Genomic DNA, 19,415 nt, shown 5'->3' with positions numbered 1-19,415 from the left:
GCAAGTGTAACGTAAGTGGTGAGGAAAAGTCCTTGGAGTTGTTATATTGCGTTATCCTTCTCAACTTGTCAAACTATGCTGCTAGCTAGTGTAAGAATTATTTAATGTGTGGACCCGTATCAACTTTTGCTTGCTGACTATATAACACCCTTATCTTTCTCTTCTCTCTCTTTGGAAATATGGGTGAGCATGAGGCCTATATTCAACTCATGTGCTATATATGTACTGTTCGGAGATGTAATAATTTGATTAATTAGGTATATATATGCTTTCAAAGTTTTCCTTTCATGATACACAAGTATACACTTCTTAAGTACTTCAAATCAAAAAAAAAGTTAAAAACAAAAACCAACTTCAACCGACCCCGCATAAACAATAGAAGAACAACCCTTAGAAATCAACATGAAAGGAATATTGTATTAGAATAATGAATTAATTGGGTAGCTTCCGAGTTATTTCTTTGGTAGCTACAAAGGAAATAGATGGCGTGAATGTATGTCTTGGTCAAGCTTTATGTGTGCAAACTTGTCTTTATACATCACTACAACTAGAGCCTCTTCCCTCGATTCTCTTCACACATTCTTCTGGTGTACGTCTGTATCCATAGCGTCTAGCAAGTTTGATTATCATGGCACAAGCACCATCTTCTTCTTCTTTTACCCACACATACACTTATGATGTCTTTCTTAGCTTTCGTGGTGAAGATACCCGCACTGGTTTTACTGGCAATCTTTATAGTGCTTTGAGTCAAAGAGGAGTCTTGACCTTCATGGATGATTATGATCTAAATAAAGGGGAAGACATTACACCTTCTCTCCTCAATGCAATACAAAAGTCCAGGATGTCCTTTGTTATTTTCTCCAAAAACTATGCATCCTCAACATTTTGTTTGAACGAACTTGGCCAGATCCTTGAGTGTTACACAAAGCAAAAGATGTTGATTTGGCCAATTTTCTATGATGTAGATCCCTCAGAAGTGAGATATCAAAAGGGTAGTTATGGTGAAGCATTCGCCAAGTACGAACAGGAAAGATTCAAGAATGACATAGAGAAGGTTAAAAAATGGAGGTTGGCTTTGCGTCGAGTTGCTGATTTGTCTGGTTCTCATTTCAAACATGGGTAATTCACCTCTCTTCTTTCAATTCAGATTATTGTTTCTAAGTTTCGTTTATTTTTTCATTACATGTCAAGTAACAAGCATATAATTCTGTTTAAAGTATATAATTCTAGCTGGTCAACAGTTCGTAATAGTGTGCGACCCTAATCTCTTTCATGTGCCAATAAGTATAGCACAATAAATTAGTTGTTACTTCTAAGTGTGTGATTGAGCTGTAGATTACTATGTAATCATGGGATGCTATAATAAATTTAATTTGGTTAAAAAAGAAAAAAAAAATGTTCAAATATCCAAAACATATGTCAAAATTGTTTAGATATGAAAAAGGATCTCCTAGGATTAGTTTCGTAATTTCCTTATATTTTATAATGTTTTCTTATTTTAGGATCCCTATATAATATAAGAGTTTTTGTGTTTTCCTTTAACATAAGACAAAGTTATCCCTATATAATTCTTTGGGTTTGTACGACTTAGATTTTCACATATATATATATATATATATATATATATATATATATATATATATATATATATATATATATATATGAAATTACCCACAAATTCTTTTTGTTTTTGGTAGGCATCCACAAATTCTTTTTGTCTTTTACGGTTTGGGTTTTGTTAAGTATGGTTTGCATTATTTTAAAATTATACTTCTTATACAACATAAGAAGAGCTTTCTCATGCTACACTCACATCGTTTTGCGTGTCAATATTTTTAATTTTTTTATTTACTTTTTTCCAATGGAGCCCACCTAAGTATGTGTGTGTTGCAAAAATTCTCATCTTATCTTACATAAGAAGTATAAACCCCATTTTAAAAATATCAAATCCAATTCATATCCAAAAGAATAAAAATTGAGCCTGGTCCTATAGTGAGTTGAGTCTTCTCTGGGATGGATATCGTTGTGGGATACTTCCTCGTAATGGAGGGGTTGGTGCCGAAAATGATCTTGGTTGGGCAAAATATTAAAGGGTGTCTGCAAGGTACTTTGACGCTCGAGTCATTATTTGATCAATGAGCTTTAGTAAAGATGGATAAGATAATCAAACTTAGGCTTCAAGCTTCGGTTATATAGTTGTTAATTGTGCATCTTATGCCGTCATAGTATGGCAGCATTTAACCCCATTGGTAAACTGAATTGGCTTCTGTAACCCATCTAATGTGCAGGATGCCAAGTTGTGGGCTATGCCTCTCGGGTATAGCTGGAATCATGTATATGTCCCTTAGCTATTGATTATTAGGGTGGTATAGAGTCCTGTGCTACTGCTACCATATTTTTATCCCTGTGGGATGACATCAACGCGGGACAGACACGTTTCCTAAGCCTTTAAGTCTTGGCTGTTGGGCAATTTATAAGTTAGACCCAATATCCCACATATTGGGTCCAAATCAGTTGCTTCTTATCTTGTTGCTTATGTCGTTAGCATGAGAAGCGAGATATATTATTAAGAGAGATCATTCCATTGTGAGATCCTTTCACGTGTGTATATATGTTGTGAGACTTTAGTGGATTATCAACTATTTTGGACCGAGGAGACCACTGTTGGACTTTTCCCCCCCAAATCTACCCATTTACGGACGTTTTCTAATCACAAAACAAAACAAAAAACCCCAAAATACCCAAACTGCACCTGATCTCACCGGAAAACTCTGTTCTGTTGACTTTTTGAACTCCTGTAAGTCACGAACAACATTACAACGTTTAGGCAACCCTACCGTGAAAAGCTCACTGTCGTCGAAGGCCACATGTGCCCTCACACGCCACCTATATTCTCTGCGCGTAGGACTCATGTGCCACCACTTTCCCAGCGTGTAATAGCGCTTGCCGCCACCGTTTTTGCCTCAGGCCACCATGGTTCGCCTCACTTTGCCTTCCCGATTCCAAATCTATCTTTTCCTGCTTGTTCAGACACCTTTCCAAAAGTGGGTCTTTGATCTTGCCATAAAAGTTAGATCTTTTTCGGTCTCTCGGGACTCCTTTGATCAGATCTGACTTATTTGTTACTACTTGGGACGTTCAAAGGCTTATTGGTAATTATATCCGCTCTTTTTTGTGCTACCTTATTCTCTTTTCTTCCATGGAGACATGTTCCTTTGCTATGTTTGGTAAGATCACACACTCTACATCTCTTCTTGCACTGATTTCGAAAATTCATGGATTATGGATTCTGGATTCTGGATTCTGGTACTACTAATCATATGACTTGTCTAGCTAATCCATTTCTTTCATATCACCCTACTAGTGGTATCCATACTATAGCTGTAGCTTATGGATCCCAGAAATCAGTTATAAGTTCTGGTAACATTCAAATTCAACCTTTCTTATTTTTAAAAAATATTCTTCATGTTCCTCAGCTCTCCATCAATCTTATCTCCACTTATAAGCTTATAATTGAAACGAATTGTGTTGTCACCTTTTTTCTACCCGTTGTGTTATTCAGGATCTCAGCATGGGGAGGACGGTTGGATTTGCTAAGGAGCAAGGTGGGTTGTACTATCTCATTCAGAGCATGCTACAAGTGATACCAAGAATCAATTGTTGAGGACTCATCACCCATCTACTTCATTCTCATAGACTTGGCTTCATCACAAACGACTGGGGCACCCATCATTTAGTCTATTGAAGTCAATGTTCCTTCTTTGTTTCTGGATCATTTAATTGACTCTTTCTATTGTGATATTAAAACAACACTGTGTGCCCTTTCCTTCAAGTTCATTAAAAAGTATTAAGCCTTTTACTCTTATCCATTTTGACGTTTGGGCCCCTTCTAAAGTGCATAGTATTTCAGATGCTAGGTGGTTTGTTTCTTTTATTGATGACTACACAGGGTGACATGGATATACTTGATGAAAGACAAGTCAAAAGTACCAGAATTGTTTATTCAATTTTCTCACATGATCGAGACACAGTTTGGTAAAAGTATCAAATGCTTGAGATCAGATAATGGTACAAAATACGTAAATCATCGCATTTCCCAGTTCATTAAAGACAAAAGTATGGTTCATGAACTCACATGCGTGGATACACCTCAACATAATTGGGTTGCTGAAAGAAAAATTTGTCATTTTCTTGAAGTCACCAGAGCATTACTGTTTCAGATATCTGTACCCAGCTCATACTGGGGAGAAGCCGTATTAACTGTAGCCTATTTGATCAACCGCTTACCTTCTCGAGTCCTTGGCCGTGTAAGTCTTGTTGATCTCATGACTTCCTTTTTTCCCTTCTATTCCAATTATGCAGAGTCTTCAATCTCGCGTCTTTAGGTGTGTAGCTTTCGTCTATATCCATAAAAAAAAATCGGAATAAATTAGAGCATAGAGCCCTTAAGTGTTTCTTCCTTGGCTATGCTCCCAACAAGAAAGGATATAAATATTACCATCCTCCGAGTCGTAAGTTCTTTGTCTCAATGGATGTTAGCTTTCATGAATCTGAATCCTACTTTCTACACCCTCAGCTTTAGGGGGACAACAATATAGAAGCTTCATCCATTTTCTTCTTCAAGTTCGAGTCTCCCTTTCCATTACCTACACCTACACCTCATTCCTCAGTAGTTACACTACATGACAATGAAAAGGAAGACTTAGTTGATGAGGCTGAGAGTTCATGTGACATGCCTCCCATCAATCGACAGAAAGTACGCAAAGTTCGGACACCTGAATTATTGTACCAAAGGAAGAAACAACTCACACTTCCCTACTAGAAATTACAATTGCTTGAACCGCTGGTAAGTATTGAATGCACTTCTTCTTCTATTCCTGAGCCGGATATTGACTATGATAACTTACCATTGCTATGAGGAAATGGAAAAGATCTTGTACTCAACACCCTATCTCTCATTTTGTCTCCTCTAAGAATCTTTATGTGCAATATAGAAGTTTTATTACAGCACTTGACTTCATTTCAATCCCGACATCAGTCCATGAAGCATTAAAAGATGATAATTAGGTTCAAATCATGCGTGATGAGATGAATGCTTTAGAAAAGAATAATACATGAGAAGTCGTTGACAGGTCAAATGAAAAAAAAAAACAATAGGGTGCAGATGGATGTATACTCCGAAGTATAATTCTGACAAGACTCTTGAGCGATATAAGGCTCGACTAGTAGCCAAGGGGTAACACAGATCTATGACATTGATTACGAAGAAATATTTGCTCCATTGGTCAAAATGAATAATATAAGAGTTCTATTGTCCATTACTGCTTGTTTTAATTGGGATTTGAAATAATTTGATGTGAAAAATGCATTTCTCAATAATGAATTAAAAGATGTGGTTTACATGAGATCTCACTAGGATTTGACTCTACAAATAGAGATAATAAAGTTTGCATATTAAAGAAGGCATTGTATGACTTAAAGCAATCTCCATATGCTTGGTTTGAAAGATTTACCAAGGTTATGATTTTATTGGGTTACAAGCAAAGTCAAGGAGATCACACCCTTTTCTTTAAACATTCTCAGGAAGGTAAACTCACTATCTTTCTAATTTATATTGATGACATTATTATAACAGGAGATGATATAGGTGAGAAATGTCTCTGCAAGAAAGACTAACTGTTGAATTTGAAGTTAAAGATTTTGAAAATTGAGATATTTTCTTGGGATAGAGGTTACTCATTCAAAACATGGGATCTTTATTTTTCAAAGAAAGTATGTTCTTGATCTCCTTAAAGAAGCAGCAAAATTTGGGTGTAAACCTTCCAATTCTCCGATTGAGCAGAATCACAAACTAGGAAGTGAAAAAGAGAGCCCTCCAGTTGACAAAGGACAATATCAACAAATGGTAGGAACATTGATGTATTTGGCTTATGTTAGACCCGATCTAGCTTATGCAGTTAGTATTGTTAGCCAATTCATGCATGATCCGAGGGAAAAACACCTGCAAGCAATGGACACGATTCTCCAATATCTAAAAGGCACACCAGGTAGAGAAATATTATTCCAAGGAGGAGGAAAACTATCCTTAGAAGTTTATACAGACGCCGATTATGCTGGACCTGTGACTGACCGACGGTCTACTTCGGGCTATTGTATGTTTCTCGGTGGAAATCTAGTAACATGAAGAAGTAAAAAGCAAAATGTGGTGCTAGGTCAAGTGCAGAGGCAGAATTTCGGGCCATGGCTCAAGGTATCTGTTAATTATTATGGCTGAAAATCATTCTTGATGACCTCAAAGTGAGATGTGAAGGATCTATAAAGTTACTATGTGATAATAAGTTAGCTATCTGTATCGCCCACAATCCAGTTCCATCAAACATATCGATATTGACCGCCACTTCATCAAAGAGAAACTAGACAGTGGACTGATCACTACTCCATATATTTCTTATGGTCGTCAACTGGCGGATGTTTTGACTAAGGGACTTCCTAATGATAGGTTTAAAATACTTACTAACAAGCTGAGAATGATAAATATTCATTTCTCAGTTTAAGGGAAAGTGTTGTAAATATTATATTAGAATTATCTGTAGTTGATATTGTAATTATTTATTTCTTTTTTCTTCTTAGGATTTCTTTCCGTTTTAGTATTTGGGTTTATTCCTTTAAGCCCATTAGGCTTCTATATATTGTAACCTCTTGTTTATATTATACACAATTCAAATTATACAAAATTCCATTTTTCCGAGTATATATCTCCATAGGAGAAGGCCAAGCTACTGGGTATCATGCCCACATCACTGAAAGGTTACCATAGGGGTTCTTTGGGGGTTAAGTTTTTGTAGTTATTTTGCACATCCATGTTTTAAGCAATGATTTGTATAGCTGATGCAACTATGATTGGCATAGAAATCTATGTGTGCTTGAGTGTGTCATTTTGAGCTTTTTAGGTTTATTCCATAATTTGGAGTTTTTCAACAATTGTCAATTATTTATCTTTTTTGTTATTTCTTTGATTTTATTTGAACGTGTGTTGTTTGTAAGTTATCTCTTTTAATTGAGAAATAATTTTTCTCACAATCCCTGTGTTCAGTATTTTTTTTTTGTTTAGCCAATGTAATGCTACTTCGGCATTAATAACTCATTTGACAATTTGGACATTTGGGGGAAGTATGGAACTGAGCCTGTCAATTATTATATAATTATGAGATTCTATATATAATTGTGAAATTTAATTTGGTTATAAAAAGAGAAAAATATTATAATATTCGGACGATATCTTAAAACAATTTAAAATATCCTAAAGTATTAATTCCCTATTTTCTTATATTTCGTTTCCTATTTAATATAAATAGGAATGAATATTTTATCTTTTGTATCACATAAATATACAGATATTCTTTCTTTTTTTTTTTTTTTCTCCATTCTTCCTCCCAAACTCAATAATTTCAAGACTAAGAAGGAAGCATGCCATGAATTTAATGCATTTAATTAGTTTCACTTTCATTAATGGCAGGGGAGGAGAATATGAGCATGTGTTCATCCGAAATATAATAGAAAGGGTCTCTCGCAAGCTTAATCGACCTCTTTTGCAAATTGCTGATTACCCTATTGGATTGGAAGCTCGTATTCGAAATGCACTGTCGGTTATGGGTGCTGAATTTGATAACAAAGTCAACATGCTTGGGATTCATGGTATCGGAGGAATAGGTAAATCAACTATTGCACGTGCTATATATAATTTGATAGCACATCAATTTGAAGGTTCATGTTTTCTTGCTAATATTAGAGAAAAGTCAACTAGGCATGGCCTAGAACAGATCCAAGAGACAATGCTTTGTGAACTAATTGGGGAGCGAAATTTCAAGTTGGGAGATGTGAACCAAGGAATTCAAATATTAAAAGAAAGACTTCAACAAAAGAAAGTGCTTCTTATTCTTGATGATGTTGACAAAAGGGAACAGCTACAAGCAACTGCTGGAGGAATTGATTGGTTTGGTTCTGGCAGCACTATCATCATAACAACAAGGGATAAGCATTTGTTAGATATCCATGGTGTGAAAAATCTCTCTGAGGTTAAAAAACTCAATGATATTGAAGCTCTTGAATTGTTTAGCTGGAATGCTTTAAAAAATAAACAAGTTCACCCAAGTTACATGGAAATCATAAAGCGTGCAGTACATTATGGCAGTGGCCTTCCATTGGCTTTGGAAACAATAGGTTCAAACTTATTTGGTAAAGCATTAGATGAATGGAAATCAGCACTAGAAGCATATGAAGGAATTCCCAATAAAGATATTCAAGATATTCTTAAAGTTAGTTATGATGGCTTGGAGGAAAATGAAAAGGAAATTTTTCTTGACATAGCTTGCTTCTTCAAAGGATGCAGTGTGAGATACATTAGCAGTGTGCTACAAGCACGTGGTTTTCACCCTAAATATGGTATTGGAGTGCTGGAAGATAAATCCCTCATTAATATTTGGAGGTATAATGGTGAAATTAGTGTGACAATGCATGACTTGATTCAATCTATGGGGAAAGAAATAGTTAGACAGCAATCGATAACTATGCCTGAAAAACGCAATAGGTTGTGGTTCTATAAGGACTTGATTTACGTTTTGGAGAAAAACATGGTATGTAAACTCATCTACCTGGTGCCTTTCCATTTCTTTCTTTACATCATTAGTTGGATATGTACTATGTTAATTTCATGATTCTTTGCCATTATTAATAAAAGCCATACAATGATTTATAACTGAATGTTACTCTAACTTTTTATATGTACGTAGTTTCTGACAATTTTTATACATTAATGCTTTTGGATTATAAGGAAAATGATGAAATCGAAGCCATGGTGTTGGATATGCCTGAAGATAAAGAAGTTCAATGGAATCAAGAGGTGTTAGGGAGGATGAAAAAACTCAGGATGCTTGTAAAAAAGAACGCTTGTTTTTTCGGAGGCCCTAAAAATCTCCCAAGCAGTTTGAGAGTGTTGGAATGGTGGAAGTATCCTGAAGCTTCTTTACCACATAATTTTCATTCGAAAAATCTTGTCATACTCAACTTATCATACAGTAGCTTTCAATGGAACAAACAACTAGAGGCACGTATAATTTATTAGTGTCATAACAAATTTTTTTTTTTTTTTTTTTTTTTTTTTTTTTTTTTTTTTTTTTTTATTTTAAACATATTACACTTTGTTTTGCAGAATTCCGAGGTTTTGAGCCAGTTGATCTTCACAGGTTGTGTGGACATAAGACAAATACCCGATGTGTCAGGAATTCCGAATCTGACTGAATTGTGCGTTGATGATTGCACAAATTTGATTGGGATTCATGATTCTGTTGGATTTCTTGATAAATTGCTAAGCTTCAGTGCTAAAGGATGTAGCAAGCTCAGAATAGTTCCACATGGCATAAGGTTGACTTCTCTAGAATATCTTTGCCTTCGGGACTGTTGCAGTCTTATTATGTTTCCAGAAATATTGGGACCAATGGAGAGACTAGAATTCGTTGACTTGGAAGGAACTGCCATAAAAAACCTGCCACTTTCAATGCAAAACCTTAAAGGGGTTCAAAGGTTATATCTAAACAGATGTAGAATGATTGAAAGTAACGCACTTTCTGACATCATTCAAAGGTTGCCAAACTTGTTTCCCTTTTTGAAATCATTGAGATTACGAGGGTCAAGTTTAACAATCCTTCCTGAGTGCATCGAAGAATGTCGCTTCTTGGAGTTACTAGACTTGTGTTATTGCAAGCAGCTTCGAGAAATTAGAGGGCTTCCACTAAGCACCGATGATTTCTTGGCATATAATTGCACGTTACTAAAGGCCAATTGTTCAACTTTAAACATGTTGATACAGAGCCGGGTTAGTCTCTTTTCTGTGATAGTGTATCATTTATTAGCTAAATTGTTTCCCAAACTCACCACACTTTTATTGACATGTTTGACAGGCAATTCGTTCTGCTACAAGAAAATTCTTTGTTCTGCCAGGGAAACGGATCCCAGAATGGTTTGACCACTCTAGCAGGGGAAACTCCCTATGTTTCTGGTTTCGTAAGGATTTCCCCTCTATCACTGTGTCTGCTGTTTTAGGAGTTGTGGAAAATATTGAGGATCCGTTCTACGTGAACTTTCATTTTTATGTTAAAATCAATGATATTGAGATACCTTTTGGTTTTGATTTTAACTATATTTTGGAGACTGATCATATATTTATGTTCAAAAGCTTTACCGATCCAAAATATTGGGGTCAGGGCGGACTACTTTCAGAGAATGAATGGAATTATGGGGAGGTTTTATTTGTGATCCCTCCAGATTCTGGTTGTACGGGATCAATCAAATGTACTGGAGTTCATATAAACCGGACATTTAGTAGAATGGAGGATGTTCAATTCACAAATCCTTATCCTTCCAAGATGACATGTTATACAAATCAATCAGCTTTACCCAACCCCGAATTCCAAATGTGGCTTCGGTCTTCCATGCAGCCACATTGGGAACAACCTTTGGATGAATTGTATAGCAGTCCAGCTTCACTTTCACCTACACCTGATTTCAGCACTGGACTTTTATCAGGACCACCAGCTTCATCTATTAAACGGCAAACCCTGGTGCACAAAACCTCCCAACTTTGTAAAGATAGGGATAAGAGTCCATCGTATGCAGTTTTACTCTTGCATTTTTACACAAAGGTTGTTTCCAAAATTCGAATGCATGGCCTTTTTGGACGAAAATATCTTCTGTCCTTCCTCTTTGTTTGTTTGCTCTGTTTAGTTATACTTCTAGATCCATATGGTTATAGATATAAACCAGATGGAGCATTACTGGATCATCAAGCAAAAGATCTGGGAGAATCATCTCAAGCCCCGGGTTTTGCTGAGACTCAAAATATTCAGGCCCATAGTCCCACTTCATCAAGTGGTGGTGAAGTTAGACCAGAACTACACGTAGGAACAAGTTCCACTATGTTTCCAACAGTTGACGCATCTCCAAGAAATCAAACTGAACCTGCTGAAGATGATGTGGAAATGGAAGCATTTTATGTTTCTCTTGATGCTGACACCTGTGTGGTTTCATGGGAAGAGACCAGGAAAGCTTTGAAAATAGTACAAGACTTGATCTCCAAGGATGCTTCTGTTTTCTTGCATCCTAAACTGGCAAGTGTCATGAAAACCAATTTAGAGTACCGGTCCAATTCGTCTGCAGACGATGATATATCAAGAGATATAAGGCTACAATTGTCAGAAACTTCATTGGAGTCCACCCATTGGTGTTGGGACGACTACATTGAAGCAAGAATGAAAATTGAGTCCACAGTGGAAGCTAACAAGAACCAGTTCTGGGAAGTTGTGGCCTTGGAAAATGAGCTGCGTCAAAAGTTAGCATGGATGGAGGGGAAAAAAAAGTATCTAGAAGAACAAATCAATGTCATTAAAGCTAACATCGCTGCTTCTCAATCAGAAAAGAACATGGCCAGTCAAAGAAAGAGAGATATATTCAAGGAAGGAAAGAAGCTTAAAGCTCAAAGATATGAGTTGAGGGAACAAGCACCATATTCACAAGACGAGCATGGTTGGGAAAATGAAACACAAACGCGCATCAAATCTGAATGGCCAGAATTCAGAGAATATTTTGAGGGGATTGCTACAGAGGGAGATGAATAGTCATTCAAGTGGAATTTTGACCATGATTTATTTTTTAGCACCTAGCCTATGATACCTCAGAGTAAATTTATTTCCAATTGAAATTGATGTTGCATTAGGTCTCATTTTCAATATATAATGTGTTTCTATAAACGTCTAGTCCGCAGAAATTAAAATTTTATTACAAGTAATTGAATCTAAGCTTTAATGCAAACCCTTAATCCCTAATTGATGATCGAATCCCCAATTTTGACTAGTATCCAATTCCTTGGTATACTGATTCTATTTTAATCAGCCACAATTAACTAATCACTTAGTATAACCATACATGACTAAAAGCAAATTAATGGGTTCAATGGTGATATGAAGTGTTCAGCCTGGATAGGAGAACTGAGGGATTAATGTGCTAACCGAGCTAGAGGATATAATATGAATGAGAAAAACGAAAGCTCAATGACAGTCGGTTTAAGGAGGAAGATGGTAGTTGGATGCTACGTATACGGTGGAGTAAGGGTTGTGTGTTGTCATCCGCATAATGTTCAGTAATTAGAGAGAATGAGAGAAAGAATGCAATGCATGAATGGCCAAAAGTCCTTGCAATGGAGTAGGAGGAACGTGTGTTATATAGATGGTTGTGTAATATTTCTATAAGGGGTCTCGCAATGTGAATGATTCTACAGGTGATGAATGTGTGTGCCAAAACGTGGGGGGAATCGTATCTTCAGTGGTGGAAGGTTGTTATTTTGTGTGTGAGAGAAGATATTATGTGATAGGGATGAATCGTCTTGTAGTGGGGAGTGTGGAGAATGGGCTGTTTAGAACAAATGGGATTCCAAGAAAAACTACTTGAAAAAATCTACTCCTAAATCTGAATTGAATGAGAAAGAGTACTATAAGATGCTTTTCAATTTTTGACTAATTATATGAATAACTTATTGATTCAATACTTTCAAGCAATCAATTCTCTCAAAAGCAAGTTATTAGTTGAAGGAAGATGATGATTTTTTTTTTTTATATTATTTCTAACATGCTCCTTTATATTTATTGATTTTGAAAGGTGAATAATACACATATCCCATGTAAAAACCCGCATAGTTAAATTATACATTTAGAAATTTAATAGTAATTAAGTGAGGATTATTGAACGGAAGCTTTAATTATGTTAATTTTTTTTGGAAATATTTCAATTGGTTCATTGCTTCGCAGTTAATCCGATTCGGGGCGGGTCCAGGATTAAAGCTTTAAATCTCTCCCAAAGGTGGTACTGGGGAGATTCGTTTAATTATGTTAATTAATTTAAGATAAAAGCACCTTTTGAGAAAAGAATAAATATTGAAGGTTTCACAGTAAAAATGCTGTAGGCAAAATTACCCGAAACTTAAAGATAATTAGCAACTATTATTCCATCAATTTTATGAAGTTAATGACAACAAAATAATTATGATAATATTATTAGGAAATATTAATTATTGGAATTTTGTCATTTTCGGTGAAAAATGCTTATACTGCAGGTACTGCGACAGAAACTACTGGTATAGAAAAATACTTGGAACCGAAAAGAAATTATAGATTTATGCATCATAAAGTTTATAAGACACTGTAGTGTGAAACTATTAGAGATTTAAGTGAGTGTGGCATGTGAACTAATATCGAGTATTTCACTGTATAAAATGCATACTGGTGAAGTGTCTCAAAAAATTATAATAAAAATATGATAATTCCTAAAAAAATGTCTACATTGAGAATATAAAATTTTAAAATTAAACGAAGAACGAAACTAATAGAACTAATACTATTAGTTTAAGTGAATGTAGTTATAAATAGAAAATGGCACACAACCCTAGAGCATTTTGAACACCCTACCAGCAGCCCCATTTGTGAATGTTGTGGCTGCCATGTTTTCTTCACCATACTGTCATAGCCTTCTCTTCAAATAACCCACTCAAGCTCTCACCTTTTTCCATTTTCCTCTCATTCAAACTTTGTAAACACTTGAGCAAGCCTTGTGGGGAAGGGAAAGATCACTTCTTGGTGTACCATTGCCACTATTTTGTGGTGTTTAAGCATTGCCTTGGGAGTTGTTGAAGGTTCATTTCGTTTGTGTGGGATGCCTTTCGTTGTGGGAGTGATTGGAACCATTTCTACACTTCCTTGAAGCTCCAAGAAGCCATTTTTACCAAGGAAAATTTGTGGTTTTACTTGGTCAAATTTTAGGAGTGCATTGGTGACCTTAAAGGTTTCTCATTTTTCTGTTTTCTAAGACCCCAAGGTAACCTCTCACCATATCCTTTGTAAATTCATGAAAATGGCTTATTTTGAGTAATAAAAAGAGAAACTTTAATGATTTGTGTTGGGGGTTGTTAATATAAGTGTATAAAGTTAATTGAACTTCTGTAAGTGGGTATATTAAAGTTAGAACCTTTGGGATGTCAATGAAACACCTCCAAAACAGAAAAAACGTAATTTTTTTGTATTCTGTCGCGGAGGAATCGATTCCCTGCAACTGGGAATCGATTCCCGACTAGAAAAAAAGACATCAACGCACAAGTTTAGTAAAATCGGGATATCTCGAGTTACAGAGCTCCAAATTGAGTGAGGTTTGGACCTATGTGAAGCTAACGGGGTACAATCCTACAAAATTTCAGACCCAATGGATAAGTGAATTGATCGTGGTTTGAGTTTTAAGTTGCTGCCTTGTTGTAGGAAATTCGGTTACCTTGCGGAAAACATAACCAGAGTTATACAACTCCGATTGAGACATAAAATATGTCGTCAGAAAGATTGTGATGTCTAATTTAACATAGTAAAATTTTAAAAGCTTTAGTAAAGACTTGCAATTTCAGTTTTAAAAATAGTAAAAGAGGTTTGTAACATGTAACGCCTGGCAACTTGCAAGGATCAACGACTATCCCCACACACTAACACGAGACTTTTCAGCGTGCTTTGTCCTCACTCGCACACTTCCCGGAAAAAAATTTCAGGAGGTCATCCATCCCAGAATTTCCCCAAGTCAAGCACGCTTAACTATGGAGTTCTTTCATTCCGGGCTACAGAAAAGTAGATGCATCTTGTTAGTATAGGTAGTACCAATTAATTCTTATAAGCTATTCCCAACTGTACCGTCCCATACTATAATAGCCCATATTAATTAATTAGGAAATCAAGTGTAATTAATTAATTAAACATGTTTTAGTGAGTGAAATTAAGTATAAGGCTTAATTAAATGAATCTGAGTCACTTTGGAGTTAAAAAGTGTACTCAGTGAAAATTAAGGGGTATAAATGGGTACTGTCAAAAGTACCCAAAATATAAAAATAAAAATAGTAATATTCCTAGAATAATATTCCAGACTTTTGGGTAAAGTTTGGTAATTATTGGAGTTAAATAGATAGACGAACCAATACCCGCTTAGAGCCACTTAACCTATGTTAAGTGACTTAAGTCACCAAAGGACCCTCATTTCCCACCCAACCCGTCGAACCAGAAAGGAGAAGAGAAGAGAGGGAGAAGAGAGGGAAGAAGAAAAGGGAAGAGAGAGAGAGAGAGAGAGCTAATCCCAACGGTTTTGGGTGATTCAAAAGCCTAAATCGCTTAGAATCTCGCCCTCTTTCATAATCCTTGCTTTGTTTTGAGTGGTGAGCATTGTGGAGAGAGATATTACCTCTCAAAAATTCGGCCCTTTGGTGAAAATTGGGGTTTTGAGAGTTTCTACCTCCATTGAAGCTTGAGGAGCCATCAATCCTTGGTTGTGTGACCATTGGTGGTAAGATTCTAACCCTGGAACCTCATGATTCCTTGACATTTGCATGAGTTAGGGTTTGTGAATAGTAAATTGGGATTTTTATGAAATGTAGTTGAATTAGCTATGTTCTAGGAAGATTGGAGCTTAGAGCATGTTATGGAAAATGCTAGGAATGTCATTTAATCGGTGGAAATGAGCCTAGATAGTCATTTGATAATTGTTCATAATATTGGAAAATTCATGCTTGGATTGGTTAGTATTCTAGCATGTTGAACAATTAGTGAGTTGAATGATTGATTGGATCCTTGTGATGTCTAGGATTGAGACATTTGGACCAACCGTGAGTGATCAACCATTGGAGCAAGCTATGGAGCTTGAATAGCTCATTGGAATTGGTAAGCTCATACTTGTGTGGTGCTTTGAATTGAGTAATTGATGGTTGATTGTGAAATACTCTTGGATGCAATGTGTTGATTGCATTACACCATGTGTAGGTGTATGTTTGTAAAAGTTGATTGCTGAAACTGTTGGTGAAGAACAAAGGTTGACTGAAGCATTGAGGTAAGCCTTCGGACCTTGGGTGTAATTCCCTTGACTGTTCTACCAAGCCCTGAAAGGGTGGAGGTTGTGATTGTGTATATAAATGCAATAAAATAGTGTAATGCTTTGTTATACGTATGTGTATGCATTTGGTGTGGCATAGGATGGTGTTTCCCTATGTGGGTATGTTGCATGACGATGCGTAAATCATACATGGTAGTTAGCTGGCCAGTAGGACTATTTGCATCTGAGTTTCCTTAGGACAGCTTGAGAGCTCGAGGGATTTCTCCTGGAGATGTATTGCACTTTGCATAGATATGTATTTACTGCATTATTATTGTTATTGCTATTACACTGATATGGAACTGTGGGGTGGAGAGATGCTCCAAGGACCCCTGGTTTACTGGATATATTCGTATATCTCACCCCGTGTTGTGGGGACCCCCTTTCAGGTAAGGATGCTGCAGGAGCCTCTGGTGGCAAGTGGCCATACCTAGATTATGCATGAAATATGGCACTTCTTTGAGTTTATGCATGCCTTTTGTAGTTGACATGTATAGGATTTTATTTTGAAAGCCCATGATCATATGTATATCTTGATTCATTGGATGAACTTAGCCTATGCTCATGCCTTTGGTTACACCTATTGTTGATGGGAGCCAAGGGAATGATCATAGTGTTTTGTAAGCTAAGTTCTATGATTTGTAAAGGATATGTAATGTAAATGATGTCTACTTGGAATTCAATATATGCATGCTTGTTATGTATTGAGTTGTTGAATTGGTTGGGCTGAAAATCAATTAGGTACCCTCTTCGTTTAAACTGGTAAACGATGAGAAAACAAAGGTCATGCTGCCCAAATTCTAGCTAAATCTCATGAGGAGAGGTTGGATGAGTGCTAGGATTTAGTTTTGGGGCATGGACATTTGGGGTTTGTAATGGGGATGCATTTTCCCCTAGGCTTGGACTTGAGAAAAGTGGGAATTGGAATTCCCTGGCAGCGCGCTTAAGCGCCCAGGAGCGCGCCCAAGCGCCCTGCTGCCCCTGCGAGTGCCAATGCATTCTGCCTCCTCGCGCTGGAGCGCCCAAGTGGGGGCTTAAGCGCCCAGGATTGCGCGCTGGAGCGCCCTGGCGTGCGCTTAAGCGCCCTTTGCTGCAGAAAGTTGGGTGGCTTACTGCCCCCTCGTGTTTTAGCGCCCAGGGTGGGGCTTAAGCGCCCAGGGTTGCGCGCTTGAGCGCCCTGGTCCGCGCTTAAGCGCCCTTCGCCACTGAAGGAGGAGATGCTTCTGTCTCTGCGCGCTAAAACGTCCCAGTGGGAGCTTGAGCGCCCAGGCTAGCGCGCCTGAGCGCCCTGTTGCGCGCTTAAGCGCCCATCCACACTGGAAATGCTGATGCTTACTGCCTCCGTGCGCTTAAGCGCCCAGATGGAGGCTTTAGCGCCCGATAGCGCGCGCTTGAGCGCCCGGTAGCGCGCTGAAGCGCGCGGGGCCTGCGACCAACACTCTCTTGTGTTGCTTCAAATTGTCCTAACTCGGACTGCAGTGCTCCGATTTGAGCACGGTTTGAAGCCACAGGTAGCTAATGAAGGAACCTACAATATAGTAGAAGTATTGAACTAAACAAGAAGTAAATTAATGGTTTAAAAATGGGATATGAACATGATGTTAAGCTTAATTTATCTGTTTCCGCGAGGTAATATGGTTATGATCACGAAATTGGGTATTATAAGTTCGGTACGTTTTAAAATGAAAAATTTATCCGGATTTTAATTGAACCCATGTGATTGTAACTGCGCTTAATATCATAATGCGATGTTAACAAACCGGTTCTAGAACGGGGTGTTACATTTTATGGTATCAGAGCAGTTTCGTAGGGAATAACTGTAGCTATTGTTGAGTATGCTTGTGTTTGATGCTTTATAGTTGTTTTAGTACTCTGTATGATTATTGCATTTGTGATCACTAAGTGTGGGCCTGATCAACTCACTTCATTGTGTAACATGTGTAGTGACATGACGAGGAACCGAAACAACCCCGGACCATCAAACACCAATGCTCAGCCAGAACCTGTTTTGGCTGCTCTTGTGAGGCCGAGAAGTGGCCGTGGGGCAACGGGCGTACAGCCTGATCCCGTGGCTGAAGCTCTTGCAGCCGTTCAGAGAGAGTTGGCTGCTAGCAGGCAAGCCAATGAAAATTTGTTAAAGACAAATGAAGACTCGCGGACTGCTATGGCCGCGATGATGACCGAGTTGAGGACGTTGAGGGGTCCTAGGCCCGTGAACCGGCAACCCACTCCTCCTCCTCACACTGCTACGCCTTCTCCACCTCCTTCACAGGAAGAGGGTGGAGTGGGTAACAATGAGGGTGAAGGTAGTCACCACTCTGGGAGTCTGAGTCATCACACCGAGGTTCGTCAACCTCAAGTTGAAAATGTCGGTGATCATGAAATGGAGGAAATGAGATTGATGGCTTTCCGAAAACATAAAACCTCCTTCTTTTAAGGGAGGTTATGAGCCAATGGCGGCTGCAAAATGGCTCCAAGCGATGGAGAAGATATTCAGGGTGATGAGGTGCCCTGACGCAATGAAGTTGGCTTACTCTGTTTATATGCTGGAAGAGGAAGCAGAAGATTGGTGGACAAGTACCGTGCAGCCATTAGAAGCTGAAGGTCGGGAGATCACATGGCGGTTATTCGAGACATTGTTCTTGGATAACTACTTCCCTAGAGAGGCTAGGGAACAAAAGCAGAATGAGTATAACGATCTCAAACAAGGGTCGATGTCTATTGACCAATACTTCTCAAAATTCAATGAGTTGGTGAAATACGCCAACTATGGGCGAGCCTTACCCACCCCGGCTGAAATGACCTCCAAGTTCCAATGGGGTCTCAATGAGAAGATGTCTCGGAAGATGTCAAATTGTGACATCCGAGAGTTCAGTCGGTTTGTAAACCAGTGTAGAAAGGTGGAAGAAGTGTATAAGGTGTCCCAAACCAAGAAGTCTTCTGAGGCTCAGGCACCTAGTTCTCATAAAGCAACGGGCTCCGGTTATTGGAAGAACCGGAAGGTGCAAGGCAAGAAGCTGAATGCGAATAAGCCCTTTGACTTGTTCAAAAAACCCGGTACTCAGAAGAAGTTTGTTGATAGAGGACCTCCTCCCAAGTGCAAGGGATGTGGCAAAGAGCATAGAGGTCCATGTGCTACTGGTGAGGTGATTTGCTTTAAATGTGGAAGATCCGGTCACTACTCCAGGCAGTGTCCTCAGAATGAAGCAAGGACTATGGCAGTTCAAGCTACTGCTGTTCCGGTCTCTGTTGTTCAACCTATGCTAGAGTCTCAGACGGTTGGTAGAGTATATACCATGGACCGTCAGCAATCGGAGAAGGCTCCGAATCTAGTGAAAGGTACAATTTACATTGATAATATGGATGTTGAAGTGTTGTTTGATTCAGGAGCTACACACTCCTGTATGTCTGATGTTATGGCC

General features: G+C 38.0%; 2 protein-coding genes and 1 long non-coding RNA gene across 3 annotated transcripts; all 3 read left to right on the top strand.

Annotated features, from left to right (window-relative positions):
* The first annotated feature begins 496 nt into the window (after positions 1-496).
* LOC133318483 (disease resistance protein Roq1-like) lies at positions 497-8,508 on the top strand. The gene is made up of 3 exons (XM_061520489.1): positions 497-1,119; positions 7,517-8,442; positions 8,486-8,508. Exons 1-3 carry the CDS (start codon positions 629-631, stop codon positions 8,506-8,508), a joined length of 1,440 nt encoding a protein of 479 aa, XP_061376473.1. The 5' UTR covers positions 497-628.
* Positions 8,509-8,523: 15 nt separating this feature from the next.
* Positions 8,524-11,724, top strand: LOC133318484 (uncharacterized). The gene is made up of 4 exons (XM_061520490.1): positions 8,524-8,633; positions 8,831-9,103; positions 9,209-9,871; positions 9,957-11,724. Exons 1-4 carry the CDS (start codon positions 8,532-8,534, stop codon positions 11,667-11,669), a joined length of 2,751 nt encoding a protein of 916 aa, XP_061376474.1. The 5' UTR covers positions 8,524-8,531; the 3' UTR covers positions 11,670-11,724.
* Positions 11,725-15,301: 3,577 nt separating this feature from the next.
* On the top strand, positions 15,302-16,566 carry LOC133318485 (uncharacterized). Its single transcript, XR_009752473.1, has 4 exons — positions 15,302-15,411; positions 15,709-15,785; positions 15,885-15,951; positions 16,383-16,566. It is a non-coding gene; the product is annotated as an uncharacterized LOC133318485 (long non-coding RNA).
* Positions 16,567-19,415: the final 2,849 nt, after the last annotated feature.

The sequence above is a fragment of the Gastrolobium bilobum genome, unplaced genomic scaffold, assembly GCF_033153095.1.
Source record: "Gastrolobium bilobum isolate Gb01-03AN ecotype WA unplaced genomic scaffold, APGP_CSIRO_Gbil_v1 utg55762, whole genome shotgun sequence".
Classification (NCBI taxonomy): domain Eukaryota; kingdom Viridiplantae; phylum Streptophyta; class Magnoliopsida; order Fabales; family Fabaceae; genus Gastrolobium; species Gastrolobium bilobum.
This window is presented reverse-complemented; position numbering and strand designations above follow the sequence as displayed.